The sequence below is a fragment of the Piliocolobus tephrosceles genome, chromosome 19, assembly GCF_002776525.5.
Source record: "Piliocolobus tephrosceles isolate RC106 chromosome 19, ASM277652v3, whole genome shotgun sequence".
NCBI lineage: Eukaryota > Metazoa > Chordata > Mammalia > Primates > Cercopithecidae > Piliocolobus > Piliocolobus tephrosceles.
Window position 1 is genome coordinate 42,769,028 of NC_045452.1, and position 15,516 is coordinate 42,784,543.

Here is a 15,516-nt window from a genome sequence, read left to right on the forward strand (position 1 = left end):
AGCAGAGACGGGATTTCTCCATGTTAGTCAGGCTGGTCTCGAACTCCCAACCTCAGGTGATCCGCCCGCCTCAGCCTCCCAAAGTGCTGGGATTACAGGTATGAGTCACCGCACCTGGCTGAGAAAAGGCTTTTGAAAACAGAATACACATACTCTGAGGAAAGAGGAGCTCAGCCTCAGTCTTAATGGTAACAGTCTTCAAAAAATAACCTGCAATTAAAGTAGTTAAAATGAGCTCCAGTTGAGGGTCTAATGAATACATTTTTAGCTTTAAAATAATTTAAGGTTAATATTAATTCTTTAAAAGTAGTATCTGAACAGTTAGCCATCATATATTTTTTATTTTATTACAAGATATTTTAAAATTTGGGAAATTACAATTGTGACAGAAAACCAGCTTCATACCAAAAATACACTTTCAATTACTTTATCAGGCAAATAAAAACAATCTTCATTTATTTGCTCTTTCCAGAATTACTATACAGTAAAAATTCAATATTGTATATGACAGACATGTATTAAGCATACATACAAAATGAACAGATTGAATGTTCAAAAACAAAGGTAAAAATAAATAGCAATGATAAAACTTTGGAAAAAATAATGCACATTTTAGTTGTGGAAAATATGGTTCTTATATATACATAGTTTATACTTAATAGAAAGCCATCTCTTTAAAATTGCACAAAACATGGGACCAATAAAGCATAGTATTTTATGGCATGTAATACTATAATCCTAAGGAAATTTGTTCCTTGACTCCAGGATATAAAACACTTAGGTTTGTAATATAATAAAAGGTATGTAGTATTGTTCGAGAAAGACTCTCTTCCTCAACTCACATTAACCTGTAGTAATCCTACAAAAGGCTGTACAGGAAATTTCACAAAAAGAAATATTAAAAAATTATCATGCCCACTTCACGCTGACTAAACAGCCAAAAATGGGCTTCAAAGTAAACTTGGTGGCCATTTAATATTTCAATACCTTTTTTCTGTTAAAGACTGTTTCTTTGTTAGATAAAAACACTTTGTGTTTAACCGTGATTGGCAATCTCAGCACAAGAAAATCCTGGCAAAATGGAGTTGGTCTTTGCTTACCTTATTTTCATGAATAAAATATTTCAGGATAGGAATTTATACAAAAGAAACATTAATGCTCAATTCACTTATAACCAGAGTTGTATCAGGAGTGTTACTACATTATTTAAAAATCCTATTTAATAAACTCCTTTATAAGAAAATCAAAGGTAACATTTCCATTTGTATTATGGCATAGCCCTCGACTTAGAGAAAAATACACTTTGGGGAACCAGAAAAAATTGCACAAAGCTTAGGGGCAACCTGAAAAGCTCTTGGTGAAAAACATTTCAGTACTCTAGGGCAATAAAAAAATATGTGCAGGCTTAATTACAAATATTTACATTCCAAACAGAGTCATGAGTTAGCTTCAGCTGCTCAATGCCAACAATTCACAGGTATTTCAAAACATCTGATAATGTGTCCACAGTATCTGTGACCACATTTGAATGCATAGAATACAGTAAAGATTATGGTTTTCAGTCTGTTGCCTATCATATCTATAAAACAAACATACTTATATTTTAAAAGCTGTACAACCAAAAGAATTGAGCAAATATCTTATCTTACATAATATATACTTTAAGTACTACTGATTTCACTCATTTGTTCAACAACTTGTCCTAAAATCTCATCAACTACATCAACATCGTAATTCACTTGCTGAAGATCAAGATCAGGCACAATCATAGCCAGCAGCTGTCCTACGTTAACTCGAAGAGATCGGAGTTTGAGGCTGCAAATACAAATATGTAACATATTAGATGAGCATTACAAGTTAATATTCATGTAGACCTTAAAAAGTAAAATACCAAAATCAAATCTCTGTAGAATAATATACAATTAAACAAAAAGAAAAGCAAAACCTCCCCTAGAGAACTCAATTTACTTTTATCAGTCAGGTGCACTTGCTCATGCCTGTATTCCCAGCACTGTGTGAAGCCGAGGAGGGAGATCGCTGGAGCCCAGGAGTTCGAGGCCAGCCTGGCCAACATGGTGAAACCCTGACTCTACTAAAAACACAAAATATTAGCCGGGCTTGGTGGTGGCACCTGTGGTCCCAGCTTCTCAAGAGGGTAAGATGGGGGATCATCTGAACCCAGGAGGTCAAGGCTGCAGTGAGCTGCAATGGCACCACTGCTCTCCAGGGTTCAGGCAATTATCCCACTTCAGCCTCCCGAGTAGCGGGAAGCACAGGCCCACACCACCATGCCCGGCTAATTTTTTTAAATTATTATTTATAGTAATGGGGTTTCACTATATTGCCCAGGCTGGTCTCAAACTCCTGGGCTCAATCAAGCATTCTGCCCACCTCAGAGTGCTGGGATTACAGGCATGAACCACCATGCTAAGCCACAATTATCTAAAACATGTTCTATAAGATATTCATAGTTGTATAAGAGGTAATAAAAGGTTCTGTGGTCAAACAAGCTTATAAAATGTTGTGTTAAACAATGTGAAAGAAGTTTTTTTTTAGGCTGGGCTCAGTGGCTCACGTCTGTAATCCCAGCACTTTGGGAGGCTGAGGCGGGTAGATCACCTGAGGTCAGGAGTTCAAGACCAGCCTGATCAAAATGGTGAAACCCCGTCTCCCACTAAAAATACAAAATGTAGCTGGGCGTGGTGGTGCACACCTGTAGTCCCAGCTACTGGTGAGGCTGAGGCAGGAGAATTTGCTTGAACCTGGGAGGCAGAGGTTGCAGTAAGCCGAGATTATGCAACTGCACTCCAGTCTGGGTGACAGATCAAGACTCTGTCTCCAAAAAAAATAATAATAATAATTGCAGGACTGCTCTGATCCTATTACATTAAGTTACCATGCATTTACAGAGAGCAATGGTTTTCTGAAAACAGTGGGAAGCCCTAGATTAAGATAATTACGCCTTCCAAGTTTATGAGTATCAGCATTCTAGACTTTTATTAAATGCCCAAAAGTATTTAAGCAATAAACACCTAAACTGTAAGGCAGCTTTTGTTTCAAATATTATGGCAAACACATAAAATGAGTGTTACAGTTGTTCTTGTTCCCCATCCCACTACAATATAGTAAGTCCATATTTAATTTAGATACTGATTTTTCTCAAATGGAAATCTATGAATGGATCAAGATGTTCTTCCTTAGGTTGACAATGCAGAAAATGTGATTTTGAGCATGTTCGTTTTGTGAGCTTTTACCGTAAGAGTTCACTAGACCTCTGAAAATACTTTAATCGTTCCCATGCCAGCTTTTTTTTTTTTTTTTTTTTGAGATGGAGTTTTGCTCTTGTTGGCCAAGGCCAGAGTGTGGTGGCGCAATCCTGGCTCACTGCAACCTCCTTCTCCCAGGTTCAAGTGATTCTCCTGCCTCAGCCTCCCAAGTAGCTGGGATTACAGGTGCGTGCCACCATACCAAGCTAATTTTTTTAGTAGAGACGGGGTTTCACCATGTTGATCAGGCTGGTCTCGAACTCCTGACCTCAAGTGACCCACCCACCTTGGCCTCCCAAAGTGCTGGGATTACAGGCATGAGGCACCATGCCTGGTTTTGAGACAGAGTCTTGCCCTGTCACCCAGGCTGGAGTGCAGTGGTGCAATCTTGGCTCACTGCAACCTCCACCTCCTGGGTTTAAGCGATTCTCCTGCCTGAGCCTCCCAAGTAGCTGGGACTACAGGCACCTGCCACCACGCCCAGCTAATTTTTGTACTTTTAGTAGAGACAGGGTTTCACCATGTTGGCCAGGCTGGTCTCGAACTCCTGACCTCAGGTAATCCGCCCAACTCAGCCTCCCAAAGTGCTGAGTTTTTAGGTGTGAGCCACCACGCCTGGCCTACTTGTTTTAATAGGACTTCTTCCTAATATCATCTGTACTATGGCAATGTTTAGTAATTTTGTGATTTCCTAAAAGATTAGAGAGAGCATATCGTGAAAATAAGGACAGCAAGCCATAAAGAAATGCTACCAAGTACGACAATAAAAGAAAAACAGGTTGAAGGAGTGAATTTCAGTAACAGTCTTGTGTCTTCTACTCATGGCCAAATTCCCCCTATTCTTCAATATCGTGCCCATTTTTATTTTCCTTCAAAAAACATTCTAAAACCACTCTGCACAATCAAATGTTTTATTCCTTCTAAATTCCTATTCCACTTAAATAGAACCTAAATGGTCAGAAACTGGAAAGGAAGGATAATGAAGTGTCACTTCTTCTGTATCTATCATATAACACCAGGGTCAGAGCAAACAATCAATAACTTCTTCTGACAGAACAGTATCTATCTGATGGGTGCTAGCAGATAAAAATAAATAGTATCTAACCATAATTGCAGCCCCACAAAAATGCCTCATTTAATATTACCTTTCCCCATCCATATAATTTACAGACTCCTCAATGTTACTTGATGTTGAAACATCTGTTGCTGTCTGTTGATTTGTAGATTTTAACTGTTCAACTTCAGTTTTGAGTTCTTCACACTGTGAACGGATTTGTGATTTTTCCATTTCCAGCAATTCAACCTAACAAAAAATATAAATTAACTTTATAACTGTAAAACTTAAAAATGCTAATGGCAAAGTGAAATTTCAAGCTAAGAAATATAGAGAACCTGCTTGATAACATTATCAACTATCAAAAAACAAATACACAAAGAAAAACCAGTAGTTTTCTATAAACAAAGCTTCATTCGTTTACAGCTTCACTTCTCTATCTTTTTACATGGAGAGAATACAACATATTATCACTTGATTTTTAAAAAAGTGGTACCTAGAAAATGAAAAACCAGCCAGCACGGTGGCTCACACATGTAATCCCAGCACTTTGGGAGGCCGAGGTGGGCGGATCACCTGAGGTCAGAAGTTTAAGACCAGCCTGACCAATAAGGAGAAATTCCATCTCTACAGAAAATACAAAATTAGCCAGGTGTGGTGGCAGGCACCTGTAATTCCAGCTACTCGGGAGGCTGAGACAGGAAAATTGCTTGAACCCAGGAGGTAGAAGTTGCAGTGAGCTGAGATCACGCCACCACACTTCAGCCTGGGCAACAAGAGCAAAGCTCCGCCTCAAAAAAAACCAAAAAAACACACACAGAAAAACCAAGATAAGAATGCTTAAATTATGTTAATGTCACAGTGGCTTTTATTTCTTGCATACTCATCAACTTATAATTAAGTTACAATAGCGAGTTTATGCTTTTTATAAACAGATGGTCCCTGACTTACAACGGTTTGACTTTATGATTTTCCAACTTTATGATGGTGTGAAAGTTACATGCATTCTATAGAAACCGCACTTTGCATACCAATACAACCATTCTGTTTCTCATTTTCAGCACAGATTCAATACACTACATGAAATACTCAGTATGTTGTGATAAATCAGACTTTGTGTTAGATGATTTTGCCCAAATGTAGGCTAATACAAGTGTTCTGAGCATTTTAAAGGTAAGTTAGACTAAACTAAGATTTTGGGAGGTTGGCTGTAATGAAATAAATTTTGGAGTTAATGCTATTTCCAACCTATGATGGGCTTTCCAGGACTGACACCATAAGTTGAGGAGCATCTGCATTTTGTCATTCAACTCCTGAGCCAAGGCATCAAGATTAGTGTTTACATGAGCAGCACTAGTCCCAAGGAAGAGACAGCACAGCACCACACCATGGTTCCCAAACTCTTTAGCAGGAAAATCCTTTCTTTTCTTTTTTTGAGGCAGAGTTTTGTTCTTGTTGCCCAGGCTGGAGTGCAATGGCACGATTTCAACTCACCGCAACCTCCGCCTCCTGGGTTCCAGCGATTCTCCTGCCTCAGCCTCTCGAATGGCTGGGATTACAGGCATGCGCCACCATGTCCGGCTAATTTTGTATTTTTAGTACAGACAGGGTTTCTCCATGTTGGTCAGGCTGGTCTCGAACTCCTGACCTCAGGTGATCTGCCCGCCTCAGCCTCCTAAAGTGCTGGGATTACAGGTGTGAGCCAGTGCGCCTGGCCGGAAAATCCTTTCAAAAGCCTCACACACGGCCAGGCGCGGTGGCTCACACCTGTAATCCCAGCACTTTGGGAGGCCAAGGCGGGCAGATCACGAAGTCAGATAGAGACCATCCTGGTTAACACGGTGAAACCCCATCTTTACTAAAAAATACAAAACAAAATTAGCTGGGCGTGGTGGTGGGCGCCTATAGTCCCGGCTACTCCGGAGGCTGAGGCAGGAGGATGGCATGAACCCGGGAGGCTGAGCTTGCAGTGAGCTGAGATCACGCCACTGCATTCCAGCCTGGGCAACAGAGCAAGACTGTGTCTCAAAAAAAAAAAAAAAAAAAAAGCCTCACACACAAAAATGTATAAAATAGATTAAAAGGAGCTACCTGAATTTGAAGTAGGGGCATACGAAGAGGCTACTGATATTTATCATTTGTCTACCAGTATTTATCGTTTTTCTCCTTCTTTCTTCAGTAAAAGAACCCATGCATAAAGACTGCATTTCCCAGGCACCCTTTAGCCAGATGACTCAGTACTGATAGAACATAAGCAATTCAGGCCAGACACGGGGGCTCACGCCTGTAATCCCAACACTTTGGGAGGCCATTTGGGAGGCCATCGTGGGTGGATCACTTGATGTCAGGAGTTCGAGATCAGCCTGGTCAGCATGGTGAAACCCTGTCTCTACTAAAAATACAAAAATTAGCCAGAGATGGTTGCATGTGCTGTAATCTCAGCTACTGGGGATGCCGAGGCAGAAGAATTGCCTGAACTCGGGAGGTGGAGGCTGCAGTGACTCGAGATCGGACCACTGCACTCCAGCCTGGGCAACAGAGTGAAACTCTTGTCTCAAAAAAAAAAAAAAAAAAAATATATATATATATATATACACACACACACACGCGTATACATCAATGAAGATTTTTAAAGGGATAAGTCAATTTCTCTCAGGAATCTTGAAAGACATAATCTAGAAAAATGAATGACTCCATAACTAAAATATTAACTATACTTAAAAGTAGAATTGATGCCCAAAAAAGAAAAAACATAATTAACTGTATTAATGAGGCATTAAGTTAATATTGGTATTCTGAACAGGATATTTACCATACCTGGCTACCCTCATTATTTTTCAGGAATGCACATCTCAAGACATTGAAAGAACCAAAAATGCCCCTAACACATTTCCATATGTCTCCAGGAAGCCCTCTCCTCAGGTGAGAACCAGTAGAATAACAGATACTCAATAAAAACATAATTATTTTTAAGTGAAAGTATTCCAATCTAGCAATTGGTAGGTTTTTTTCTGTTTGTTTGTTTGTTTGTTTTCTTTTTGGAGACAGAGTCTCACTCTGCTGCCCAGGCTGGAGTGTGGTGGTGTAATCCTGGTTCATGGCAGCCTCCACCTCCCAGGTTCAAGTGATTCTCCTGCCTTGGCTTCCCAAGCAATTGGGACTAGAGGCGCCTGCCACCACGCCCAGCTAATTTTTGTATTTTAGTAGAGATGGGGTTTCACCATGTTGTCTAGGCTGGTCTCGAACTCCTGATATCAAGTGAACCACCCGCCTTGGCCTCCCCAAGTGGTGGGATTACAGGCATGAGCCACCGCTCCCAGCCAACTGGCAGCTTCTTAAGGTTTAAATGGCCCTGGACTCCATGACTACATGTTGGATGATATAACTCACCTCACTTTTATACTGGTCCCTCTCAATACTGCATTTGTCCAGTTGTCTAAACACATCGTCAAGCTGCACGGCCATCTCATCCATTTCACTTTTACTCTCATTATTGGAACACTGGCTGCATTCAGCCTTTACATGTTGCAAAGCACTACATTGTTTTTTCAGCCTTTCTATTTCTTCCAAAGCTTGCTGATACTGAGATACCATATGGTCTGGACTTTCAGATTTGCCATTAATACTTTCAAGTAAAAATACAGCATCGGTTTCAGTGGACTGATGGCAAGTTTCTTTCTTAACATACTTGTCATTCATTTCTAGTATCCTCTGTTGTAACACTTTGATTTCATCAGTAAACATATGACACTGTCTTTTATAATTCTCTTTCTCCTCGGTGACAAGGAGTAGCTGGTTTCTCAGTTCTTGTAATTGGCAGCCTGCATCATCTGCAGATTTATCAGCGGTTTCCTGGGTTTCATGTATCTTTGCTTCAGCTTCTACACAGGAGGGCAGAATCACTGCATCATTTCTTACGTCTATCTCGTCTTCAACGGTTTCTTCTTTTTTAACAACTAAACTCGGTACTTCAGTCTGGGTAGCTGCAGTATTTCCCTGGTCGCATCCGGATGATGAGGTGCTGGTTGAACCAGTCTGGCCACAAGGTTCACTGTCACCCACAAGCTCGACCTGAACACCACCTTGCTCAATGTGACTCTGTTCTGATTTCATGTCAATATCATGATCTACTGCAGGTTTGGGGGTACTGTTTTCTTCTAAGATGATGACATCTTCATCGTCGTCATCACCTTTATAAACTGAATTTTCAAACTGACTACTCAATCTCCGATTCTTTGCATTCAAAATTGAGGAACGAGTAGAAAGTCTCCGTTTCAGGCTGAAAAAAATTTTATATATAAAATATAAGATTATAAAATACAGACAAAATAGATGACCTTTAAGTAATTATTCTAATAAATGCAGTATTATAACAATTTTTTTGTTTGTTTTTTGAGATGGAGTTTCACTCTGTCACCCAGGCTAGAGTGCAATGGCATAGTCTCGGCTCACTGCAACCTCTGCCTCCCAGGTTCAAGTGACTCTCCTGCCTCAGTCTCCTAAGGAGCTGGGATTACAGGCACCTGCCACCATGTCCAGCTAATTTTTATATTTTTAGTAGAGACGGGGTTTCCCCATGTTGGCCAGGCTGATCTCAAGTCAAGCAATCTGTCTACCTCAGCCTCCCAAAGTGCTGGGATTAGACGCATGAGCCACTGCGCCCAGCTTGTAAGTTTTGAAATACTAAGAAATACCCAGGCTCATTTTTTAAAGTGATGCATTGTATAGTAGCAACCACTGATTTAATGAAGTAGAGATTATTTTCTCTTTTTACAGATCAAGACAATGGACTATTGAGATATTTTTGAAGTACCAGATCTATTTACTGCCAAACATCTCTGCATTTGACGACCTCCAGGCATTTCAATGTATACATTTTCAGAACAGAATGCTACCCACCCCAGCCCCTTCTTCGTGTTCTTCAGCTCAGGGAATGGCATCACCATTTTCATTTGCCCATAATAATTTTTATCAGTAATCAGTGATCAGAGGTTAAGCCATAAAACAAATCAGTATTTATCCCTCCGTATGAAACATTTTTATCTGAATTAAAAATTGTCCCAGTTTCTTCATTTGCATCATTTCTGTTTATTCATGTTAATACGTGCACAGTTCACATTTATTTATCACCATTTGATTGCCTGTTTCCACACTTGGAGGAATATTTGCACCGGTTTGCTATTTGGGCCTTGTGTTAGACCTCCTAGATCTCAGGAAGGATTTCCTCCTTTTTAGACTGTCTCACAGGGAGCACAGCCAGCAACAGCATCTTAATGAAGGGTACACAGAACATAACAAATGCCAAGTTCTGCATGATGAAAACATCTTTATTTCCCTCTCAAGTCTACTGCTAGCTTAACTGTTATACAGGCTTCCAAGGTGAAAAATTATTTTCTCAGAAATTTAAAAGCATCATTCCATTTTCATCTGCCATTCAAGTGTTTCTGCCTAATTCCTCATCTCTTGGACATATATAATCTGTTTCTTTCTGAAAAAATCTTTTACTCCCTGTGTTAAAAAATGTCATGATCCTATGTCTCTGAGTGGCTCTCTTTCTAGACATTATGCTCTATAGCTAGTGGAAATGCAGTTTTTCTGGTATGATTTCCCATGCTGGAAGGCAGCTATGTTTACTACACCATACCACCACCACCAGTGCCTACTTTCCATTCCGAAACTCCCTTATTCAGATGGTGGCTTTCTAGTACAGATACTGTATCTTTTCTTCTTTCTCTGTCTTCAAGCTGTTAAGCTTTTCGTTCTAAATGATTTATTTATTCAAGTCTACACCACTTTCTGCCAATAAATTTCACAATGTTTTCTTCTATTCCCTTTGTTTCCGTTTGCTGTCCCATGTGAGAGATGACACATATGGCTATCCATGGCTATCTGTGTATACCTACGAGTGAAACCGACTAGCAGCAGTGAGGGCTGAGCTGGTGATTCAAAGGGTGCTCAAATGGCCATCATCATTTAGGGCTTCTCTCCTGGAGCACAGTGAGGAGCGGGGGTGGATTTCTCATCACTCAGTATCCAAACTTTCCCTTACTTATTCTGTTTTAAAACAATGGCTCATCTACATCTTCAGCAATAAAAAATGCTCCATAAAGTAAATCCCCTATCTTCTGACAGAGGCAGAAAAAGAGCACTCGCCAGACTCTGCAGGTTGGGAAGTAGTCTCGACTTTAAATTTCCAATCAAGCCTCTGGTTCTCGTCCCTCTCTATCTTCCACCTTCAGCAGTCCCCAGTGCTTCCAAGTTAGGAGACTTTCTAGAGACCTGTGAAGTAAACTGGTTTCTAACATCCTCCAGTAGCCTTAGGTTTCAGCTTCCGTTGGTTTGCTATATCAATTACTTTTTGCTTACTCTGCCCTGTTTAATTTGGAGTTACTCTATTATTTTTCTTACCAAGCCAATTCCTATTTGTATTTCCTAAGACTTAGTTTGGATACACCCTTTCAACAAACTTTGGTTTCTAAATTTGAGAATAAATATGGCTTTAAAAACTGTTTAATAGGCCGGGCGAAGTGGCTCACACCTGTAATCCCAGCATTTTGGGAGGCCGAGGTGGGCAGACTGCCCGAGCTCAGGAGTTTGAGACCAGCCTGGGTAATACGGTGAAACCCCATCTCTACTAAAATACAAAAAATTAGCAGGGCGTGGCGGTGTACATTTGTAGTCCCAGCTACTCGGGAGACTGAGGCAGGGGAATTGCTTGAACCCAAGAGACAGACGTTGCAGTAAACTGAGATTATGCCACTGCACTCCAGGCTGGGTGACAGAGCAAGACTCTGCTTCAAAAAAAAAAAAAAAAATTGTTTAATTAAAAATTTCCCTCTTTACTCTTGTCTTCCATTTTGATGACAGCCAACTTTTAAAAAATTTTCTTTGCAGCCATAAAAAAGAATGAAATAATGTCCTTTGCCACAACATGGATGCAGCTGGAGGTCTTTATCCTAAGCGAATTAATGCAGGAACAGAAAACCAAATACTGCATGTTCTCACTTGCAAGTGGGTGCTAAGTGCTAGGTACACATGGACATAAAGATGGGAACCACAGACACTGGGAACTACTAGAGTTGGGAGAGAGGAAGGGAAGTGGGCAGGGCTGAAAAACTACACATTGGGTACTATGCTCAATAGTGGGGCGATGGTATCATTCATACCCCAAACCTCAGGATCATGCTATACACCCATGTAACAAACCTGCACGTGCCCTGAATCTAAAAGTTAAAATCATTAAAAATACTTTTAATCTCTTATCTGTAAACTATAAAACCATCCTTACAAAGAAAAGCCAAAAATATTAAGGAGACCTGTAAAATATGAGTTCTTAATAAAGTAGCAATCCAGCTCCAAAATGAGTAGCCAATACACAGGTTATAAAGAGCAAACTGGCCAGGCGCTGTGGCTCACGCTTGCAATCCTAGCACTTTGGGAGGCCAAGGCGGGCCGATCACCTGAGGTCAGGAGTTCGAGACTATCCTGGCTAACATGGTGAGACCCCATCTCTACTAAAAATACAAAAAATCAGCCGGGCATGGTGGCATGTGCCTGTAATGCCAGCTACTCAGGAGGCTGAGGCAGGAGAATCGCTTGAACCAGGAGTCAGAGGTTGCAGTGAGTTGAGATGGCACCACTGCATTCCAGCTTGGGCAACAAAAGCAAAACTCTGACTCAAAAAAATAAACAAACAGCAAACTATTCTAAAATATGCCCTTTTTGATTTATATATGCATAAAGGCAGTTAGTTAGTTATAATCTTCCTTGGGGTCAAAAACTCCTTTGAGAATTTGATAAAAGCTACAAAACATCTCAAAAAAATCTGGTCCCATTATCTTAGAGAAGCTTGTTTCAATGTTCCTCTTTGAATAACAAACATCACTATAGTCAGTCTGATCCACTAGTTTGTAAACATCACGTTCATTCTTCTTCACTTTTCTTCATTCTATTAACTTGGAAGAGGCCATCTACAAGACTACTGTTTTCAGAACTTCAGGAACCAACCTAAGTACCACCTCATCACAAAGCCTTCGCTGATCAATCCCAGTCAAGATGGCTGACTATTCAATTCATGTATCACTTTCTTTTTGTCCTTTCCTTCTCCTTCCACTCCTCCAATAAATTAAGTGCCTACAGCATGCCACAGGTGTTGCAAAGGATTTCCGGGTCACTATAGTGTCATACTGTTAATTGCTTCACTTTTTTTCTTTTTTTTTTTGAGCAGAGTCTCGCTCTATCACCCAGGCTGGAGTGCACTGGCGCGATCTCAGCTCACTACAACCTCCTCCTCCCAGGTTCAAGCGATTCTCCTGCCTCAGCCTCTCAAGTAACTGGAATTACAGGCATGTACCACCACGCCCATCTAATTTTTGTATTTTTAGCAGAGACAGGGTTTCACCATGTTGGCCAGGCTAGTCTCGAACTCCTGACCTAAAATGATCCACCTGCCTCGGCCTCCCAAAGTGCTGGGATTACAGGCGTGAACCACTGCGCCCGGCCTGCTTCACTTTTTTTTTTAAGTCCTGATCATCTTAAAAACAGGAATTGTCATACTATATAGAAGTTCAAAGAGGTGACAATGTGATCAAACTCTACAATCAATACAATTAATGCTTTTTTTTTTTTTGAGGCGGAGTTTCCCTCTTGTTGCCCAGGCTGGAGTGCAGCCTCAGCCTCTGGAGTAGCTGGGATTACAGGAGCCCGCCATCATGCCTGGTTAATTTTTTTGTATTTTTAGTAGAGACGGGGTTTCACCATGTTGGCCAGGCTGGTCAATTAATACTTTTTAACTCATTTAACAGGTGGCAGAAGTAGGGTTTAGCTTAAGTTTAGACAACAAAAGCAAGACAATGTGTCCTTAAGATTTTCACATTCATGGAACCTACAATTCACAATGTAACCTACAGTGATCCTGAACTGCATCACTGTTACAGAAGTGTCAAGTAAAGGTTCTGTTTAATATTCCCCAAATGGAAAACCAATCTTAGCCACTGACCTGTTGCTCTCAGGTTCAGACTGGGGTGAAACTTGATGATTATTTAGAAGTCTTGTCGCATAAGAATTTGTTCCTTCTGAAAGATGTCTTCTTGGAACACTTTCCTTAGGAGAAGAAAAGCTTGGAGTTGAAAGAGCAGTTGGCCGAAACAACAGTTCAGCATTAATCTGTTGGAGGGAAAAATCATCATCTCAGAGGAACTATTTCTAGTGTGACATGCCCAAAACACAAGATATAATCTTCCATTTCCCCCTTATCCCAGAAGACAGAAAAACAATTCTAAACATGTAAATTCCTTGTGCTATATAACAGGACTCAACAAGTCAACCCATGAACTAAAACCAGCCTGCTAGTAGGCTAAGAATGGCTTTGTATTTTTAAAAGATGTGAAGAAACAAAGCAACAAAACAAAGAAGATGCAACAGAGACTTTATGTGGCCCACAAAGCCAAAAAGATTTACCATGTGGTGACCTCTTTGCTGCTGGACTTATTAAGACCCAAACTTCTCAAGCAAGAAGCACAACCGCCTACTTGTATTCAGATGGCCCGATTTACAATGGCATCAACTTTATGATGGTGCAAAAGCAATACCCATTCAGCAGAAACTGTACTTTGAGTACTTAAGCAATCATTCTGGTTTTGTTTTTCACTTTCAGTATTCAATAAAGTTCATGAGATACTCAACACTTTATGATAAAACAGACTGTTAGATGACTGTCCAATGTAGGCTAATATAAGAGTTCTGAGCACAATTAAGGTAGGCTAGGCGAAGCTATGATATTCAATAGGTTAAGTGTATTAAATGCATTTTTGATAATATTTTCTGTGTTTCTGGGGTGTGTTTTTTGTTTTTTTGAGGCAGAGTCTCAGTCTGTTCCCCAGGATGGAGTGCAGTGGTGCAATCTTGGCTCACCGAAACCTCCACCTCCTGGGTTTAAGCAAGTCTTATGCTTCAGCCTCCTGAGCAGCTGGGATTACAAGCGCCTGCCACCATGCTCAGTTATTTTTTATATTTTTAGTAGAGACAGGGTATTGCCATACTGCCCAGGCTGGTCTCTAGCTTCTGGCCTCAAGTGATCCACCCACCTCGCCCTCCAAAAGTGCTGGGATCACAGGCATGAGCCACCACGGCTGGCCAAAAACATTTTCAACTTATAAGAAGCTTACTAGGATATAACTCTATGGTAAGCCCAGGAGCATCTATACTCAACCAAAGCTCTTTAACACAGTAAGTATTAAGACAGAAAAGAGAAGCCAGGCACAGCAGTCGACACTGGGAAAAACACTATGGTTTTTGTCCAGGTTAGGACCAGAATATGGCTTCCTGGGTGTTCCTGAGACGTTTTCCTTAACTGCTTATCTAACAGTACAATTTTTAAACATTTGTTTCCCTTTCCTCAGAAGATACCCAACTAAACAATAAAACTAACGGTTTGAATGATGTTGGATTACGAAGAGTTGGAAAGGTGGGCAAGGAGAAGTACAAGAAAAGAGAAGAAAATGAACTAAATAAACCAAATCCCTTTGATATGTATTAAACTTTATCATTCACTACTGATTAAACTAAGCATCACACAACATCAGACACAGCTATAAAATGAAAAGTTTGGACAAGTGTGGTGGCTCACACCTGTAATCCCAGCACTTGGGAGGCTGAGATGGAAGGATTACCTGAGGCCAGGAGTTCAAGACCAGCCTGGTAACATAATGAGACTCCATCTCCATTTTATGTATTTTATTTTTTGAGATGGAGTCTCGCTCTGTGGCCCAGGCTAGAGTGCAATGGCACCAATCTCTCTCACTGCAACCTCCGCCTCCCAGGTTCAAGCAATTCTCCTGTGTCAGCCTCCCAAGTAGCTGGAATTACAGGCATGTGCCACCACATCCAGCTAATTTTTATATTTTTAGTAGAGACAGGGTTTCACCATGTTGGCCAGGCTGGTCTTGAATCCTGACCTCAGGTGATCCACCCATCTCAGCCTCCCAAAATGCTGGGATTACAGGTGTCAGCCACGACACCCAGTCCCAATCACTATTTAAAAAAAAAAAATGAAGGCTTAATTACCCGAGGGATCATTTCCGGTTGTCTGATCCTGAATTTTTCCTTGTTGCTTTAAAATAAACATGAAAAACATGTTGTTATTTCTTAATCCCATTTCCCAACGATATACCTGCCATTTATGCAGTTACTAAGGTA

General features: G+C 40.6%; 1 protein-coding gene across 2 annotated transcripts in view; it reads right to left on the reverse strand.

Annotated features, from left to right (window-relative positions):
• Positions 1-315: 315 nt before the first annotated feature.
• The window catches only part of MORC3 (MORC family CW-type zinc finger 3), a 56,878-nt gene continuing 41,677 nt past the window's right edge, over positions 316-15,516 (reverse strand). For both annotated transcript variants that reach the window (XM_023191229.2, XM_023191237.1), the window contains 5 exons: positions 15,385-15,430; positions 13,319-13,485; positions 7,711-8,599; positions 4,412-4,569; positions 316-1,815 (listed from right to left, as the gene is read on the reverse strand). In XM_023191229.2, the coding sequence (XP_023046997.1) occupies positions 1,662-1,815; positions 4,412-4,569; positions 7,711-8,599; positions 13,319-13,485; positions 15,385-15,430 (1,414 nt within the window). In that variant the 3' untranslated portion in view covers positions 316-1,661. The remainder of the gene's footprint in view (positions 1,816-4,411; positions 4,570-7,710; positions 8,600-13,318; positions 13,486-15,384; positions 15,431-15,516) is intronic.